Genomic DNA, 20,000 nt, shown 5'->3' on the forward strand with positions numbered 1-20,000 from the left:
CGCCTTCGACAGCCAATGAATCCTTTTCCGCAAAGTCAAAATTACCTGTCACCAACTCGCATGTCAGTTTTAAACAGCAAATACTGGTGACCTCCTCACCTCCTATTCCCTTCAAAATAACTGAGTTCCCTGTGAGAGACTGTTCCACCAACGGGTGTACTCCTCGTACCACCACACTATGGTTACAACCTGTGTCGGTCAATATCCTGACCGGGGTTTGCTCACTCCCGTCTATTGCTGCTAACATACCTATAATAAATATATGGTTTAAAGGCATCCATGGTGTTTAGGGTTCGTCCTGTTTGTCGTGTAAACATTGGCTGGTTTATTTTTCTCTCCATCCTTTCCCGATTGCTTCTTTGTCTTCGCATTCTGTGATGTCGAATTATCCTTAATCACTTGGGCGACTGCTTTTGGTTTGTTTGACCAACATTCCTTTCTGATAAGGCCTCTCTTGCCACACTTAAAACAGACAATATCAACTTTCTGCACGTCTTTTACAATACTTGAAGGAGGACAATTTGATGTTTGTTGCTGTGGTACTATCGCATTCTGCTTAGGGACAGTACCAATGCTACTTCCGATGGAACTGTTAAATTTGTTCCCATAGTTATTACTGAACTGGTTTCCATGGTGCGGCGAATACTTGGCACTTGGTTGGAACAAGTGCCCGAGGAGGGCTTATGACTGATAATATTGTAATCTTCATTCAGCGAAGCAGCTTTATAAAGTTTCTTCACCTCCCTCTTTCAAGTACGTTCGAATATGTTGAGGAATTCCTCGTAGATACAGCTCTAGTATTATCAATTCTTCTAAATCGGTCATCTCCTTTACGTTAGCAGCCTCTTTCTATCTCTTAAAACATCGTCGTACCTTCAAGTGTAATGCAGGAAAGTAATTTTCTCATCCTTTCTTAAACTTCAGAATCTTTCATTATAATATTTACGGGTCACCTGATACACTTGCAGCACGTTCCTCTTCACTTCTTGATACTCCATCCTCTGGTCCAGAGATAAGGATAAGTAAGCACTGCAGCACTTCCCAAAGAGCACACTCTGCAATAACACAGACCATTTATCTTCTGGTCATTTCATCATCGCTGTAACCGTTTCAAAATGATCAAAGAACTCATCTGGAGAGACTTCTGTGAACCTTGGAATTAATCTCTGGGCATCCGACACATTAAACACTGGATCGTGCTTAGCAGGGGCCACCTTGGTTTGCGTTGTCAACTGGGCACAGGTGTGCAACAGCTCCAACTCCCGCGCATACCTCGCTTGTTCCATCTCTTTTTCTTCCTGTCTTTTCTCTCTCTTGTCATGCGATTTCCCTTTCTTCCATCCCTTTTGCATGTTGTCTTTTTCTCTCTCTTCTTCTTCTCATCTTGCTTCCATCAACCTTGCATGTCTTGCAATCTCTCGGGGTTCTTCTTGTTATTTTCTTTAATTTCCTTCTTGCATCATTTTTCTTCTCTCTCCTTCTTCTCATCTTCTCCCTCTTTCTTCTCGTCTTGCTTCCATTTCCTTCTCTCTTTCCATCATCTTCAACCTGATCAAATTCTCCTCCACTACAATTTGTCGAATCTCAGCCTCTACATCCCTTTCTACTTTAATGCCTTCAGTTGGTGGGTCAACTGGTCTTTGCGTCACTAAAGATTCTTTCTTAGCTTGCTCCAACAGTTCACAAGCTTCTACAATATTCTCTTCCGACAACTTTCCTGAGTTTATCAACGCTTCTAAGGCTAGATACTTGATTTGGGCTTTAATCATCCCACTCATTGCATGGCCGCCATATGCCATTAAGATAGGGAGCGACTGAGCTTTAGTTACATTAGCTTCTGACAATTCCTAAACACTTGGGTTATTCAAAAACTCTTTGATATTAAACTGTGCCATCTTGTAATTTAAAAATATAAAATTCCTTTCCAAAAATATATCCAAACAATACACAAAATCCTATTGACACTGTACTATTTAAAACTTTTAATCAAAACACAGCCTTGTTATAACCAATATTTAAAAGAGACTTGCTTAATCCTAAGGGTCTGGGCACCAAAATATATTATACGATGATGGCTTCGGAGTCTGGGCACCAAAATATATTATACTATGGCTCGTGACTAGGAACGAAACATATAATATTATATATATTGCGACTGGCAAGTTACTCAATCTCTCGAATTCCAAACTCGTTTGCTTTTACATTAAAACTGTTACACTTTAAAATATTAATACATGAAGCCTGAGACAGTTAAATAACTCCCAGACAGCAATATATAAAATACTGAATATCAAAAGGTCTCTTTAAGTACACATAAAACAAAATTAAGTAATTATTCTTAAGAATTATTTATGACTTACTACGGCTCTTTAACATGATTCAAGCTGATTCTATTCTAAACAATGGTGATTGGAATGATACACTCTTTACAAAAATAAATGTATTCTATATAAATTACAACACTTTGAAAAGAATTTACACAATAATAAAATTAATCACACGAAAAATTAAGACTGAACAAAACTTAGATTAAGACAAAAATGTTACGATCTGAAAATTATATAATGACTTGACTTGAACTATTATATCTGAATAACCCTTAGACTAAGAAAAGAAATAACACCCTTGGCCCAGCCCCCTTGCTACCAGACTTCGATCATGGAATACAAACACGTTCAAATGTGTAAAATTGTCATATATATATATATATATATATATATATATATATATATATATATATATATATATATATATATATATATATATATATATATATATATATATATATATATATATATATATATATATACAGATAGATAGATAGATAGATCTATATAGATATATAGATGTATTTATATATATACACACACACACACACACACATATATATATATATATATATATATATATATATATATATATATATATAAATATATATATATATATATATATATATATATATATATATATATATATATATATATATTATATATATAGATAGATAGATAGATAGATTGATCTATATAGATATATAGATGTATATATATACACACACACACACACACACATATATATATATATATATATATATATATATATATATATATATATATATATATATATATATATATATATATATAAATATATATATATATATATATATATATATATATACACACACACACACACACACACACACACACACACACACACACACACACACACACACACACATATAAACAGCAAATCTCTGGAACGTGCGATGTTTCAAGATGACAGCAGGCCAGGAAGCAAAAAGGAAATGAAGAATAGAAGAAGAGACTAAGTGTTTTTGTGTTATTATATTACACCTCAAGGTCTTATGATTGAAAAATACATTTAGAATACAAGGAAACCTATGTGATGATGTAAAAACAGAACAGAAATAAATAAACTACGCATAAGATTATTGTTTATCAGTAATTCATCTATCTGGTACATACCTGGGCTGGTGTTAAGCAATTCTTAATTTCTTTTAATCAAGTTGTCTCTCAGTGATTTTTCTTTTAACAATATCTGCAAAATGTAAGTTCTTTAGCAGCTTTCCAATTAATTGCGTGGTTGCAATCATTCATAATATAACTAATGTTGTACCATCAGTTCACCTAAAAGTAGATAATCAGTTTAACTGAAATATTTCAAGTGATGTCAACTATTCAAGTATTTTGTCCTGCACATAAACTGCTATTTTCGGGGTTTAATTCAATCATTTGTTTCAGGTCCATCAAAATCCAACGTACGTTTCTGTAAAGGGTGTTACGAAAGAAATAACAGAAGGGGATGCTCTTTTCCTCTCACATGGAGATAAATTTGGACTTCAGAAAGAGAAATTTTGGTATATGTAAGTACATCTATGTTAATTTACATAACTGTACTTTTGTTGTACTTGCTAATCAGTGGTTCACCATCTCTATTAACTATTATCTTGTTGATGTTCATTTTTTCTCAAACAGTTTGCTATGGATTACTTCAAGGTATATGGAATCTAAATACCTTATTAAGTTATAATAAGCTTTTATCATTATCCTTTTAAATACGGAATATGTTGCAGAACACGAGTATTCATTTCAGCCACCGTATTATTTCAATGACCTATACCTAAGTTCATACTTCATACATTGTTGGAAGTTCCGCTTCGTTGACTTGAGAAAACATGTTTTAGAAAGTCTGTCTTAAATCATCCCCTAATGCACTGCCTATGCTATGTATCACTAGTTGATATTGCCCCATCACTGGTAATATTTGCTTATATTGAGAGCCCACCTTCATATTGTGGGAAAATATCTCTGACAGCTGAATCCGTCTTAAATAAACTCAATCTAAATAATCTTAAATTCCAAGACTCAATTTCCACACCTTATTTGATTGAGGAATCTATTTATTCTTCTTTATGAGGTGGACAAAGTACCAATTTACCAGAACTACTTTTCTAGAACTTACATATTTATTTCCATCATCATGAATTACTAATACAGTACATTTTTTTTAAAGGATGTTCAAATATCTCAAAGTAGAGAGCTTCATATCCAAACTCTCGTTGATTAGATCAGTTTATTGCCATTCTTGATGATTGGTAATGATAAACCAACTTCATTTTGATTCTCAGTGATAAAGAGCAATGCACCAACTTACTATGACCTCTCATTTTTATAGATATTTTTATCTTCAGGAAATATTTCATACTTTTTTAGTTTTACATTTTTCCTTTAAAGCATGAGAAAGTTTACTTGGTGTATAGCTTATTAACTTAATATTTTATTTGTTAAATTTTCTTGTAGAACACAGACAGGGGGAAGATAAGTAAGATTATATTGCCTATAAACTGGAAGGTTGATGCAAAATATATATAAAAATCAACTCAAAATGTAGTGCAAGGTAGCAATATTGAACAGATACTTAAGATAACTTTAGTGTAGTAAAAACACTAAAATCATGTTAATATGTAGAACTGTAGTCACTGAATATAGTAACAGAGATTAAGCTTAAATTGCTGTATGTTACGAATTATGTGGAGTAAAGTTAAAACCTAACAGTACTCAAATAATAATAATAATAATAATAATAATAATAATAATAATGATAATAATAATAATATCAAGAATATTAACATTAATAATAATAATGTTTGTTGGTTTAGATCTCTCGACCAGATATTTTCATTAAAAATTATTTTTTTACTTTCATGCATTCTATTCAAGATTGTAGGTGCATTTTTTTTTATTCTGAAATCACCTTAAATAAACAGACGTAATGTCTCTTCTTTAGTTGTGCGAACAAATCAGTATCTGGAAGAAATATTTATATGCTTTTATTTTACCTTATTTTGAATATTGATCTCTTATCTGGTCTTTCAACACCTAACTCCCAACTTTGAGTGTAAGACAGAAAAACTGAGGTCTCTTTTGAATTTCTGATTCAAAGTATAGATAGTAATATCCTGTACAGTCATTCAACTAGCCCATTGTGCATACTGTATATAAGATTTATGATAGCTTTCTGAGACTATACCATTCATAATATAATGATAAGTATGCAATAAATTCTAACATTCGTGCCCCTTGTTTTTTAAGACTCGATACTACACAATAATATAGAAGTTTTATTCTGGTTGCGACCAAATCCGGAAAAGATTTTTTCATGTTGGAAAGTTGAATTGTTGGAAATTCAAAGCTCAAACTAGGTAAAAGTAAAGATTTTGTTGATGCAAGTCTCAATTCATAGTGAAATTTATTACTTTCTTATTCAACATTATTTTTATCCAAGGTGTTTTAGTTTTGTTTATCCTCTTCATAGTTTAGTATACTTTCCATTTTTTCATACTGTGCTGTTATCCCTGTTGGAGCCCTTGGACTTGTAGCACTCTGCTTTTCCAACTAGCGCAGCATCTTGGTTTATAATAATTACAGAATTGATGTTGTTTTCATTATGCTCTTATAAAAGAGCATAATCATCTGTGTTATTAACAGTCTTGTTGAAGATAGTAATGTACAGAAGAAGTTTCCAGCTAATAATAGACATCAGTAACTGGGAAATACAGTATTAAAACTACTGAAGCATTTTTTATTATGTATGTTTGTTTTTTATATATTTTAACAGAAGTTTTGGATGACTTACAATTATATTTTTGTGAAACACCTTTGAAATTTTTTTTTTTTTTTCAAATAGCTGTGATTTTTTTCATGCAAGTTAGGAAAAGGAATCAGCTGATTGTTAAAAATCATTGAAATTACTTCTGAATATTCCTCAGCTGGTGGTCACATACATACCCCATATTTTATGGATTATACACACCGCATATTGACTGTTTTACTACAATCTTATAGTGTTGTGTTGGCTAGCCTAATCTGAAGAAGTTCTCATTTGTGATATAGTTTCTTTTGCTTCATAAAATTTTATAAATATGTGTTTTCTTTTCATATCACAATCTTGATAAATGATGATAAGGATCTGATGTCTCGCTTGGACGTCATCTGTTCACGTAACCAGAAGTCCATCGGTGACACCTACAATACTTATTTCACAAAAATATTCGCAAAAAAATCACAGTGCTTTCTAAGGAAAAGAGATTTGCATATGATTCTGGATAGATGCTTTGTCTACGTGTGAATGAGACAGGAAATGGGTATAATTTGCGCATGCACATGACGGGGTCAAACAAATATTCGGTGTGAATCAGTCAGAAAAATTTTTCACCTAGTTTACAATGCATCATGAGCTGTCTGACACAACTTTAGCCTTTGTTATTTTTTAAGTGGCGTGAGAGCTTAGGGATTATAAAAATAATTTTCTGGGCTCAAGCCATGTTGTCTTGATGGAAGGTTCCTAATGGTAGTTTCCTAAGGGATATTTGACTAGTGATATTCCCAGAGAATTTATCTTTAGATCTCCAGAATTCTAACTCCTGGCTAGAATATCCTTAAAACTTCTCTTGAGGATATCGCTTAAATCAGGGGATGTATATCTTGATACGACACATAGCGTTCTTCACCCTGAATAGCGTTTTCGCTTCGAGGGGGGAAGAGTGGCAAAAATAGAAGGGGAGCCATTATCAAGATTACCCTTTCTCCCATACTGCTATTGAGTAGCTAGATGGCGCCATATTCAAGATGGTGGTTATTCCTATTTTTTTAGCGAATTCGCACGGTGGTGTTCCCTGTTGATCTAACGTTTTTGATTGATATTGTGAGGATTTTTGGGCTCAGGCCATGTCGTCCTGATGGAAGGTTCCTATAAGTAGCTTCCTAGGGTATATTTGACTACAGTGATATTCCCAGAGAATTTACCTTTAGGTCTCCAGAATTCTAACTCCTGGCGCGAATATCCTTAAAATTTCTCTTAAGGATATCGCATAATATCAGGGGAAGTATATCTTGATACGACACATAGCAATCTTCACCCCGAATAGCGTTTTCGCTTCAAAGGGGAAAGTGGCAAAAAATAGAAGGGGAGCCATTATCAAGGTACCCTACCTTCGTTACTACCTTGAGTATCCAGATGGCACTGTACGTTGCCACCACGTTTTATTCCTATAAGTGTAGCGCTACAGCTTGGTGATTTTCCCTATTGCTCTTTTGTGTACGCTCTACTTTTTGGATTTATCATGCAATCTCCAGCCTCTTCTGCCTCTGGAAAGTTAAGTATTTGATCTTTACATTGTATAAATTTTAGCTCTTGTCTCACAATGGAATTAGGTTAAATTAAGTGAAAGAGCCTTTGCCTGAACCGGAGACGTCATGGGCGCTGTCGTTCATTACACACGAGTTATTTAGGTAGCCTGAGCGACTTTCCCGGTATTGATAGCATGAATATCTTAGAGCTATTCAGTCTTCATTGCTAGGAGTTAATTATATTATGCCGATAGTATTCTTGATAGTTTCGGCGATTTAGGTAATCGAACCTTGCTTGCGCTAGGCTTCCTAGCCTAGGCGTGTTAGTTTACTTTCATGCATGATGTAATAGACATTCCTAGTGTAATTACAATTAAATGAAGCTATTTAGGCAGTTTATATGTGTAAGTTACATTGATTGCATATAAATTTTCCTCATCTGAGATCGTATACGAGAGAGTTTCGGCGATTAAGGTAGTCGATTCTCACCCGCCACTAGGCTACTAGCCTCAGGAACCTCTAAACAATGAGAGGTTCCAGGTAGGAGGTAGACTTTTCCACTTTCGGGATCATTGGACTTTCGATCCCTGGGTCCGCAGTCAAATTACGAATGGACTTGGTTGGAAATGGAACAAAAATCCACCTTTCCAAAATTCTTCCAACACTTCCCCCTTATTGGAAGAATATACCTCAGAACTCTTGAACAAGAAGGTAATGAGGAAAGCGAAGTCCATCAAAATTCCAGGGGAGGCTGTTTTGTGTTCCAAAGAAAGACTCGGACAAACCCAGAGTCATTCTAGTCTTATCTCCACTCAACAAGTTCATCAAGAACAACAAGTTCCGGATGCTTACAGTGCAACACATAAGGACCCTTCTACCAAAAAGGGGCGTATACAGTCTCAATAGACCTGGCAGATGCTTACTGGCACCTACCAGTCAGTTGCCCCCTCTCCTCTTACCTAGGATTCAGGATACAGAAGACAAAATATGTCTTCACAGCCATGCCCTTTGGACTAAACATAGCCCCAAAGGTATTCACAAAGCTAACGGACACGATCGTCCATCACCTACGCTCCGAAGGAGTACAGGTAGTAGCATAACTGGTCGATTGGCGGGTGCGGGCGGCATCCAAGGCTACTTGTCTACAAGCGGCCGGAAAAGTGATCCAGTTTCTGGAACACCTGGACCTCAAGATCAATTGCTAGAAGTCTCGCCTTTCTCCAGGTCACAAGTTTCAATGGTTAGGAATTCATGGGATCTTGCAATCACACCACTTCTCCATTCTGTTAAAGAAGAGGAGAGAAATAGCAGCATCTGTCAAGAGACTAATCCAACACAAGAGGATTTCAGAATGTCAATATGAAAGAGTACTGGGCTCTCTCCGGTTTGCAATAGTGACAGACCCGGTGCTAGAAGCACAGCCAAAGGATGTGCCAGGAGTCTGGAGAAGATACGCATCAAACGCTTGAAGAGATCAACAAGGTTGACACCGACCCAATTACGCACACCATTAAGGCCGTAGTCAACGAATAAGAGCCTTGCAACCACCACGAACATCAGTGGCGATACACACATAAGCCTCCCTGAAAGAATGGGGAGGCCATCCGCATGAAAGGAAAGGGCAAGAAATTGATTATTCCAGTTCAAGAAACTTTCACATCAACATCTTGGAGGCTATGCCAGTCCTCCTGACGTTGAGGAGACTACCCCTCGCAGAACAGTCCACATCGGATTGGCTCTCAATAACGAGGTGATAGTAATATGTCTAATCGACAAGGCTCGAGTTCACCTCACATCAACCACGTGATGCTAGCCATCTTCCGCCTGGCAAGGAAGAGAAGATGGCATTCATCAAGCAGTTCGCCTTCAAGGGTTCCGTGATGTGACGGCAGATGCTCTATCCAGGCGAAAGCCGATAGAGACAGAATGGTCCCTAGACGCAGACTCATTCTCCTTTATTTTCGATAAAAGTCCCGGAACTGCAGATCGACCTCTTCGCAGCGAGCGACAACAAGAAACTACCTCGTTATGTAGCCCCTTACGAGAACCTTAAGCAGAAGTGATATACGTCATGTCTCTCGACTGGAATGGATGGAATCGAATTTATCTGTTTCCACTAACCAATCTCCTGCTAAAAGTTCTCGACAAGCTAGGATCCTGCAGAGGAAAAGCTCCTGTAGTGGCCCCCAAATGGCCCAAAAACAATAGTTTTAGAATTGAAACTGTAGCTGTTTCCTCTGCCGTACCCAGTTTTATCCAAACTGGTGCAGAAGTCGGCTGTTACATTTCATCCTCGAGAACCAACAACCTGCATCTCATGATTTTTTCGCCCTAGCAGCGAACAAAAGGTTGGGATCTCGAAGAATGTGGCCAACTTCATTGTAGAGTACAAGTAAAGTCCAACCAGGAGACAATGTGGATTTTCTAGGAAGAAAGGGGTAACCCTCGTGAAAACAAGGGGACCAACAGAAATTTCAACAGGTTTCTGTTTCTCTTTCTTCTTTTACCTACTTGAACGAGGCCTGACTTGCACTACGATAACCACGTGTAAGTCGGCCCTGACAAGACCTCTTCTATACGCCTTTGAGACGAACATCATAAGCGAACCCTTTTTTTAAGGTACCAAAGCATGCACTAGACCCAAGCCGGCAACCCTTCCAAAGCCTATTACATGGTCGTTGGTCGAAGTCTTGCACTATGCTTCAAACCTAAACAGTGAGAATTGTACTATAAAAGAGCTAACACTGAAAGTCAATTTTCTGTTCGCAATAGCCTCAGGAGCTAGAGTTAGTGAAATATAGGCCCTATCATGGATGTAGGCCATATTCAGTTCACAGAAGAGGAAGAACTGAATCCTTTCCCCGATCCTACTTTCTTGCCAAAAATGAACTGCCCATCAAAAGGTGGGGTCCTTGGAGAATCTGCCCACTGAAGGAAGATGTCTCCCTATGCCCATTAGGGTGTCTTAAGGTCTATCTTCGTAGAACTTCAGATTTCAAGGAAGGACAGCTCTTCCGAGGCGAAACCTCAGGATCAAAATCCTTCCCTAAAATAACTGAGAGCAATGCTCACATACTTATTCGCAGAGTGGATCCTGACAGCTCACCCGCAGTTCGTGATCCTAAGAAAATTGCTTCTTCATGGAACTTCTTCCAACACTATACGAAGCAAGTACATAAAATAAGACATGTTGTGGTGGCGGCAGGTAGTTTTAAAAACCCGTCGTCTAAGCCTATGACGAACAGTGAACTGCTTTGGGACTTTCCAGTGCATCGGGTGCATGGGTACATTTACCCTCAAGTGCAAATCACAACGATGATTAACACACTGTTTCATATAGTTGCATATCTGACCGATAACACCAGTGCCGAGTGAATGTTGCGTCATGGTGTTCATGCATTTCCAAAATCTACAAATCAGTCGGATTTGGTTTCACATCTCCATTGAGTGGCATCATTTTGATGAAATTACATTTGTTCCAACACAGATACTTACCTCGAACTACTTTCTTAGGAGTTACCAGTAATCTCCTCTCAACCGACCAGAGTTTTGTGTAGTATACTCTACCTCCGTTTTCTATGGAGGACTAACCCAGGAGTAAGGAGAACGTGCCCTGAGGGTAGACCTGAGCTAGGTCGGCGTTAGCTTGGGTCCCGCTAGTCAGTAAGTTCTCTGGTCGCGTCGTGATACCATCACGCCGCTCTCATTCTCTTACGACCCTTTGTGTCCCGACTCGTGTGTCCCACGTGGTTACCGCGTGGTATCTCTGTGCTTTTCCCTTGTGTTCTCGCGTGTTCACTGCCTTTCCTTGTGTTTCCCAAGTGAATTCCTTGATTATTCCCTTCGTAACTGTGTCTTGTGGTTGTGTGCGATGGAGCAGATCTGCCATTGTCCTGGGCCTAGATCCGGAAAATCGTGTGGAGCGTTCCTTTCCAAGCCCGAAGTGGACCCTCATTCCCTTTTCTCTTCCTGTAGAGGCAGAGTGTGCTCGCCGTCGGATACGTGCGATGAGTGTGTTAGCTGGAATGAGATCCAGTGGGTGCGTTATGGCACTAAAAAGAAGTCGTCGAAACATTCGCCCAGGAAGTCTAGCATCTCTTCGCCGTTAGCGTCGCCAAGTGGACGGTCCGACGGGGCTTCTGTCTCGCCTTCCCCTACCCAGAGCAGGGGACGAGGTAAGTCCGTTGCGGGGAAAGTGCCGAGGGCCCTTCCCCAGGAGTCTAATGTATATGATGTGGGGGTTGCTGGGCCTTCTCAGGCTAGTGGGGAGCCTGATAGTGCTGTGTCTGGGGGTTCTGGAGACTCTGCCCTTGTGCTTGGGGGCACGTCTCCTCCTTCGACCCCATGTGGAGTAGTAACGACTCTACGGTAAGTGAGCCCTTCGGGTGGAGGCTCCCTAAAACGCCAGGTAGGTCCCCAATGCGGATGGAAGAGGGCCTGGTTACCTGGTTCCCTAGTGTAGTGTGGCCAACCTCCTTTCTAGCTCCTCTGACGGCGGTTCCGGATTCTTTCCTACAACCCTCGACCTCTGGAACTCAGCAGGTCGCGAAGACCTCCGTGGCCCCCGCTCCCGCCCGTCGATCGGGTTGTACAGTATCGTCGGGCTCTTCAGATGGAGGTTCTTCGATCTCTTCAGAAGGGGAAGCGAGGAGGAGGCGCCGACGATGGAGGGAGCGGTCCAGGAGCAGGCGTTCCCGCTCAAGGTCCCACTCGAGAGACAATAGGAAACGTTCCTGGTCACCACGGAGGAAGTACAGGAAGAGTAGGTCCCCCGATGGTGATTGGGTCTTCGTTCCCCATAGAAGTGATTTGCAGCGTTCCCCTGACCGACGGTCCAGGGATTAATCGCCACAAAGGCCATCGTCCAGCCGAAAATATGACCCTCGCAGGAAGCAATGCGAGAAGGCCTCTTCAGGTAGGCGTAAGACCGCGAAGCTCCCGGCTCACCCCGCTCAGCGGGGGGAACCGTGCTTCCGTATGGGCAGCCTGGGCGAGTCAGCACAGCTGGCTCGGCCCTTGGACTTAAAGGAACAGTTTCCTCCGTCGGGTCAGCCCACGGGAACCGCGTCCTCGTCCTCCAGAGAGATTACACGGACGGTAGTTCTCGCCGGCACGGCGATTCCCGTCCCGGCCCCCAACCCTGGTGCAGAGGTTCCCGTCGGGGCAGACCGCTACCACCGCAGGGGAGTGCCTGTTGATCCAGAGCCAATGCGCCCGGTAGGAGTGCCTGGTGACCCGGCTCCTCGGGATCAGGCGGAAGGTAGTGCTGACAGCAGAGAAGGTTCCCCGACCGAGGACTCGGCGTATCGGAAAGTAATAGGCCTGATACGAAGGCATCATCGGATTGAGGAACCTGTTCCAACCGACGAGGACTTCTGGAGGTCCAGCCTGAGTCAGTTGATGGAGGCACCCGTCCAGCAGAAAACCTCCCTGGCCCTGCCTGTGGCCAGGGATCTAGTCCTGGGACGCGCTCACGTTGATAAGGTTGTGGCGGGCAATGCCGAAGCTCCCAAAACACAGAGCACCTCGAAGTTACTACAGGGACTCAGGTCCCAGAGTAGGTTTTATGAGCCAGAAGGGCAGCGACCGGGAGCCTGCAAAGTGGAGCCTTCCCTCGAAGTTCTGGGACAGGGTGCCCCAGAAGACAGAGCCTCTTCGGCCCCGATCTGCTTTTCGCAGTCGGAGGCAGCGATGATGGAGGAGATGTCGAAAGACTTGGTGCACGTCTCCTCTTGGTTGGACTGGTGGGCCTCCACGCTGGTAGGGGTACAAGCCACCTATGACTTGACGGACCCGGAGCAACAGAACCTACTGAAGGAGCTTATCATCTCCGGGGGCAAGACTCTGAAGTTCCTTACTTATCAGTCCCTTGCCCTTTCAGCGAACTGGGTTCTGCGCAAGAGGGATACTATCATGGCGAAGCTTTCCCGGAAGATCCCGGACAGGGAGGCGAGGGCTATGAGGAGCCTTCCTGTGTGGGGTGACTCCTTGTTCCCCTTAAAACAGCTGGAGGAGATAATGGAGAAGGTAGCTAAACGGAAGGAAGGGAAAATAAAAATTACTTAAAATTTTTTATATTTTTCTGACAGGAGAAAATGTGGACCCTGATGTGTTTTCAATGGTGGATCAGATTCATACCCAATTGTAACTACAATTGATAATCTAGTTACAAGGTGAAATTACTAAACGTATTTGCGTCTTATTGCTGCTATCTCAGTTACATATGAATAAAGTATTCTAGACTTTTAATTAAACCCTAGAAGGGCCCAACTTGAAATCAGAGTACAGATTTCCAAGGTATGAAAAAGGTAATCTCTGAGATTTACCGTCCGTCCCTATGGAGATACAAACTTTGAATCCTTATAGTCGAAGTCGACACTTTCCCTTCAGGGGGCAGGAAGCCCTAAGCTAGTTCCAAGCTTGGTGGATATGATAAATAATGGTAATGTCATATATAAAGGTCTAGGAGACAATATAAGGAACTCATTCAAAGTAAAGGCACTTATACAAATCCACAGATATAGTACTTTCAAGTAATTCTCTAGTAAGCTTCCATCAGGATTTTGAGTAAAGCGAAAAATTTTTTTTGGGGTGATATGGCCATGTCGTCCTGATGGACCCTCCCTTCTTTCGAAAAGGAGTATACAACTATGTAATGAAAGACCCCACCCGAAACTACTCTATCTGCGGCTCTCCATGCTTAAATGCAACAAGGAATAGTTACGCCATAGTAGTACTGGGAGGGTATCCACCAGGTACCCTTGATAACGGCTCCTCTTCAATTTCGCTACTCTTCTCCCTCAAAGCGTAAAATCTATTCGGGGTGAAGATTGCCATGTGTCGTATCAAGAAATACGTCCCCTGATATTATGCTTTATCTGTAAAAGTTATATTAAGGATACTCACGCCAGGAGTTAGAATTCTGGAAACCTGTGGTCAATTCTCTTGGAGTATCACTGTAGCCAAATATCCCTTAGAAAGCTGCCTGAAGGAACCTTCCATCAGGATGACATGGCCATATCACCCAAAAATAGATTTTTTGCTTTGCTCAAAATCTGTTGTATATATTGTTCTGTATGTATACTTGTTCTGACATGATATACAAACCTCGTAATAATTTAATATAGGAATTCGCCTCAGCGCAGCTGAAACAGCCAAATAGAAAGAAAACCAGACAGTTGTGCTGATTAGTTGGCTGGCGGTATGGGGCGGAGCTTAGCTCTGACCCCCCCCCCCCTCCACTGCCAGCCCACTTTCCACATTCACTCGCTTCAGCTCAACCTGGATGGTTGTGCTACACTCCGCTCTCTATGCTGCAGCCCTTTTCCTTCTCTTGTGCTTGTGTACTAGTAATTAGTGATTGTGTGATTGTTATGGCCTAGAAAGTTACTCGTAAGATGTGATGTTGTGTAGGCCAAAACGGGTGCTGCAGTACGTGGCTTTCATTTCCTTCTGTAGACCCGCACACGCTCTACCTGATATGCAGGGGAAAACCTTGCTCTCAAGGTTCTCCCTGCCGTGAGTGTTAATCCTGGCCACCCTTGCAATGGCAAACTTTCAAGAATTGATGCAGATATTGCCGGACCCCTAATGCTTCTTCTGCTTCGGAGAGCTCGCCCCTCTCTAAGAAGAAGAAAGGGGGGTGCCTGTGGTAAGTGTGTCGTCTCAAGAGACTGCCACAGCGAAGTCTACTCACGCCCTCTCCGAGTCTGAGGAGGGTGTAAGTATGATTTTGGGAAGCTCGTATTCACAGCCTGTCGGGTATTTCAAGGGTTTTGCAGGGGGAGCTGGTGACCTTAGCTCTCCCGCTACTTCAGCGATCTCGAGAGATACCCGACAGATTGTTGGACCGCCTGATACCGAGGATGACACGTTACCTGGTAAGATGGGGGAACTTTGGGCGTCTCTCAGATTATCAGGTAAGCCTGACTTGAAACGCCGTTTAACATTGGCGGACGAGCTTGAACGTCTTTTGAACAATCGGATGTTGATGAACACATGGATGTAACTGATTTTGTAACTTTATCGACTCCCATGTTCCCTGATACCCCTGTTGTTGTTGACCATGTACCTGATAAAGCATTTGTTCCTGGCAAAATACAAACTTTTTTTAAGGGTAAAATAACTGCAGAACTCCCTGTTAAAACAAGGGAGAGTAATGTTTTAAGCACTGATATTTCGTTAACGACTGCGGGGAAACCTTTTACAGCTTCGCCCACATGTCATTTAAAATTAAAATCTGCTAAAACTCCTGCTGATACAAGATGTTTCTCAGGTTTACCACGTTCACCGACCACGGCTCTTCCTACGGACATGGCTTAGGTATCTCCTACGGTTTCGAAGCAGAGATTCAGTGCACCCTCTATTTTGATTTTAGTTGAAGATACATTTGTTCATCCTTGTCCAGTGTCGTTTGCTGTTGCCTCGACCGCCGTTCTAGTACCTCGGAGGGGGCACAAGAAGAGGAAGCATTGGCGGTATTCCTCTCCTAGTTCCTCCTCCTCTCTCTTCTCCTCTTCGACTTCATCTTCTGATTCTGGCTCTTCTCCCCAAGGAGAAAGAGGAAGGGGAAGAAGAGGAAAGCGAAGAGGGCCAGGAAGGCCAGTCGCAGTCGAAGGGACATGGTGCCCCGAAACATCTCTTCTCCTCCGGAGGATGAGGGTGACGTGAGAGATTCCCTTGTTCCCCGCGCTCGTGTGATTGTTCACGGCGAATCTTGCGCAAGGCCTCCATGCACGACAACAGCGCTCGAGGGAGTAGGTATCATCTCCCAGAGCATGGTGACGGGGTCTTTGGGCACCCGAGCTGCTGTTCAGACACGAGTTGAACCGCTCTTGAGCGGGGAAATGAGACTACCGGCTTCAGCACGAGAAATCAGAGCTGTGGTCTCTCGTGAAGAATTCACGGTACACACAACTACCTCTACGGGGATAGCCACACGGACAGACTCCTCGACTCGTGTGTCGTGTGAGCAGGGAGCAGGCCCAGACAGCCGCGCACTCGACCTGCGCGACTCGGGCCCAGCAGGGAGCCACCACGCGGCTCAGCCCGCGACATGGGGGCCGGTCGTGCATGACCGACCAGGCTAATTCTCGCCCAAACCAGCCGCGCGAGGTACAGCCAACCGCCATGCTTTCTGGCCATGTAACAGGTGAGGCTGCGCACACCGCTCGCACGACTAACATGTCTACACCTCCTGGTGTGAGCGCTGCAGTTCCCAGCGACCCCTCTCACGCTTGAGCTCCTTCGGGATCTTTGTGGTGCTCGCAGGGACCAGTCACGCACTCGGTCGCAGTGGGAACCTCGATGCATTCTGTCGGGGATGAACCCTGCCAGGGTCCTTCCTCGACTCCTGAATACACGCCTGGTTCGGTCTTAGGACCAGAGCGAGCATATTCATGGGGGATGTCATCATCCGTGCAGTATGTCGCTTCCCCTACGCCTCCGGATGTAGCAGGACCGAGGGATCAGCCATCTCCGCAACCTTCACCTGCCGTGGACACGGAAGATCCCAAGGTGGAGTCGCCATTCCTAGAGGTCATTAACCCCATGAGCGAGATTAATGGCCTAAGGATCTTCCTGCGGTAGCGTCTGAGGATAAGTGTACAGCCTTGGAGATCCTATGGGGAGCTCTAGAAGGTAGTTCACGGCCCATCATGCTACCGTGGTCAATACAGCCTGCTCGAGCATTGGACCGAGTGAGTAACCAGATCGCAGGACCTGGTGACTCGCTTAGGAGCCAAAGTTTAAACAAGCTTCTCCCTCAACCACTCCAGTGACAGGAGAGGTACTACGTCACAAAGTCTTCTGTGCCTTGTCATCTCCCTCTCGACCCCGCGGTCGGAGCGCTTGCTGGGGCTTCCTCGGTCGAGAGTTTGAAATCTCAGAGAGTGTCTTTCTCGGCCTCTGAGATTTCAACTCTGGAGTCCATCTCTGTAGCTGCTCTCCAGACTGCTTCGTGGCTCAACCACTGGTGTGGTATGGCCACAGTTTTCACGCGGGACACCAAGCTGGCTACCCCCAAACACATGGAGCAGTACAGGAACCTAGCTTTGTCTGGTGGGAAAGTTGTTGCCTTTCTCTTGGAACAGCTTGCTACCCAGTATGCTAATGTGATCCTCAAAAAGCATGAGGCAGTAGCCGCTCGTTTGGTGAGACAGATTAGTTCAGGAGAGGGCCTGGCACTCAGAAACGCTCCTATTAGAGCTGCAACTTCTCACTTTCCACCAGAGGAAGTTTGGGCCACGCGGGATAAATGGCGCCTCGACTCGAAGGACTCCATTATCCACCAGGCGCAGGCTGCGAGTTTCAAGGGACCTGGTCCTGCGAAACCGTCCGCGGCGAGGCTGAGTCAGGCCAAGCCTACGGGAAGTAGCAAGGGTACCGCTGGTCATGTTCCTGCTGCTCCTGTGCAGCCGAAACCTGCTCCTGTTCAGAAGGGTTCTGCTCCCAAACAGACCTTTCAGCCTCTCTCAGGAGCTCCTCCACATCATGGAAAGAACAGAGGCAAGAGAGGGAAAGGGAAACACTGAGCTTGGCTTTCCCCTTCCCATGCTGCCGAAGGTAGGGGGATGCCTATCACACCATTGGGCGATGTGGCAGCACCTCGGGGCCGAGGAATGGGTAGTGTTGACCCTTCGCGAAGGGTACAAGCTTCCATTTGTGCTTCATTGGCCCCCCCTATCTTCCACTCCAATAGCGTTCACATGTACGCTCCAATTTCTCCGAAGGCTCTGGCCTTAAAGGCGGAAGTCAAGGAAATGTTGGAGAAGGATGCGCTAGAAGTCGTGCACGATCAGTCACCAGGGTTCCACTGTCGTCTCTTCCTTGTAGAGGAGGCGACAGGAGGTTGGAGACCAATCATCGACCTTTCGCCATTGAACAAGTTTGTTCAGCAAACTCTATTCAAGGTGCTGACAGTTCGCACTGTGCTCTTAGCCATCAAGCAGTACAATTTCATGCTTTCGATAGACTTGAAGGATGCGTACTTTAAGGTACCAGTTCTTCAATCGTCTCGAATGTACCTCCGATTCATCTTCCAAGGCACGGTGTATCAGTTCAAAGTCCTGTGCTTCGGACTGTGCACGGCTCCCCAAGTTTTCACACTAGTGTTCACAATGGTAGCAGCTTGGGCCCACTCGAGGGGCATCCGCCTACTTGTGTACCTCGACGACTGGCTGACTCTCGCTCCCTCACAGGAGCAGTTGATTCAGGACCGAGACTCACTTCTGGCAGTTTGTCGCGATCTGGGGATCGTGGTGAACTACGAGTAGTCGAACCTCATTCCCAATCAGAAGGGGAAGTATCTGGGAATGCTGATCGACTCGGCAGTAGCTCGCTTGCTTCCCTCGGAAGAACGGATCAATAGACTCAGGGAGGTTGCGGAGCCGTTCCTGTCGCAGGAACAACTTCCAGTCCTCCTGTGGCAAGCTCTTATAGGTCACCTCTCCTCACTTGAGAAGTTCGTTCCTTTCGGGCGGATCCATCTCCGCTCCCTTCAGTGGTGTCTAAATGAGCAGTGGTTGACAGCCACCGATTCTCCCTCTCGTCTGATTCTCAAGGAATGCGAGATAAGGGAAGATCTCCTTTGGTGGCTAAACGAGGAGAACTTCATGAGATGGTTTCTGATAAACCCTCCTCCACCTCAGTTCCATCTGTTCACAGACGCGTCCACGGAAGGTTGGGGTGCACACCTGGACGACCTATTCGTGCCAGGTGTGTGGTTGGAAGAGGAGAGACACATGCACATCAATGTGCTGGAAATGATGGCAGTCTCGAGAGCACTAATTCACTTCCAGGCCCGTTTGTGAGAGCACTCAAGGGGGCACGCTCTCACATCCCTTGCAGCAGTTGATGAGGCGGGTGTTTCTGTGGGCAGAGAGTCAACATGTAACCTTGTCAGCCAGGTACATTCCAGGCAAGAGAAATGTTCTGGCAGACGTCTTAAGTCGCAGAGATCAGGTAATGAGCAGAATGGTATCTTCACTCTTGGGTAGCGAGTCGAGTACTCGACCTCTGGGGAGAACCATGCATCGACCTATTCGCAACACGGCACAACGCCAAGCTTCCCGTGTTTTGCTCTCCAGTACCAGATCCTGGGGCTGGGTTCGAGGACGCACTGCAACATCCTTGGGATCGTCTGGATTGCTACGCGTTTCACCCCTTTTGCTTGCTTCGCGTAGTCCTGTCCCGGGTTCTAGTAACCCAAGGACTCAGGATGACTCTCATTGCTCTGCTATGGACACACATGGAGTGGTTTCCCCATCTGTTGTCACTCCTGGTAGAGGCACCGAGAGATTAACCCTTGTCGAGCAGGTACCACCAGGCGGTGCAGTTGCTCAGACTTCACGCGTG

At 43.7% G+C, this 20,000-nt stretch overlaps 1 protein-coding gene across 1 annotated transcript in view; it reads left to right on the top strand.

The window, feature by feature from the left end:
• Positions 1-20,000, top strand: part of LOC137646044 (aprataxin and PNK-like factor) — a 221,895-nt gene that overhangs the window by 63,025 nt on the left and 138,870 nt on the right. The window contains exon 5 of the mRNA XM_068379188.1: positions 3,759-3,880. Coding sequence (XP_068235289.1) covers positions 3,759-3,880 — 122 coding nt within the window. The remainder of the gene's footprint in view (positions 1-3,758; positions 3,881-20,000) is intronic.

The sequence above is a fragment of the Palaemon carinicauda genome, chromosome 8, assembly GCF_036898095.1.
Source record: "Palaemon carinicauda isolate YSFRI2023 chromosome 8, ASM3689809v2, whole genome shotgun sequence".
In the NCBI taxonomy this organism is placed as follows: domain Eukaryota; kingdom Metazoa; phylum Arthropoda; class Malacostraca; order Decapoda; family Palaemonidae; genus Palaemon; species Palaemon carinicauda.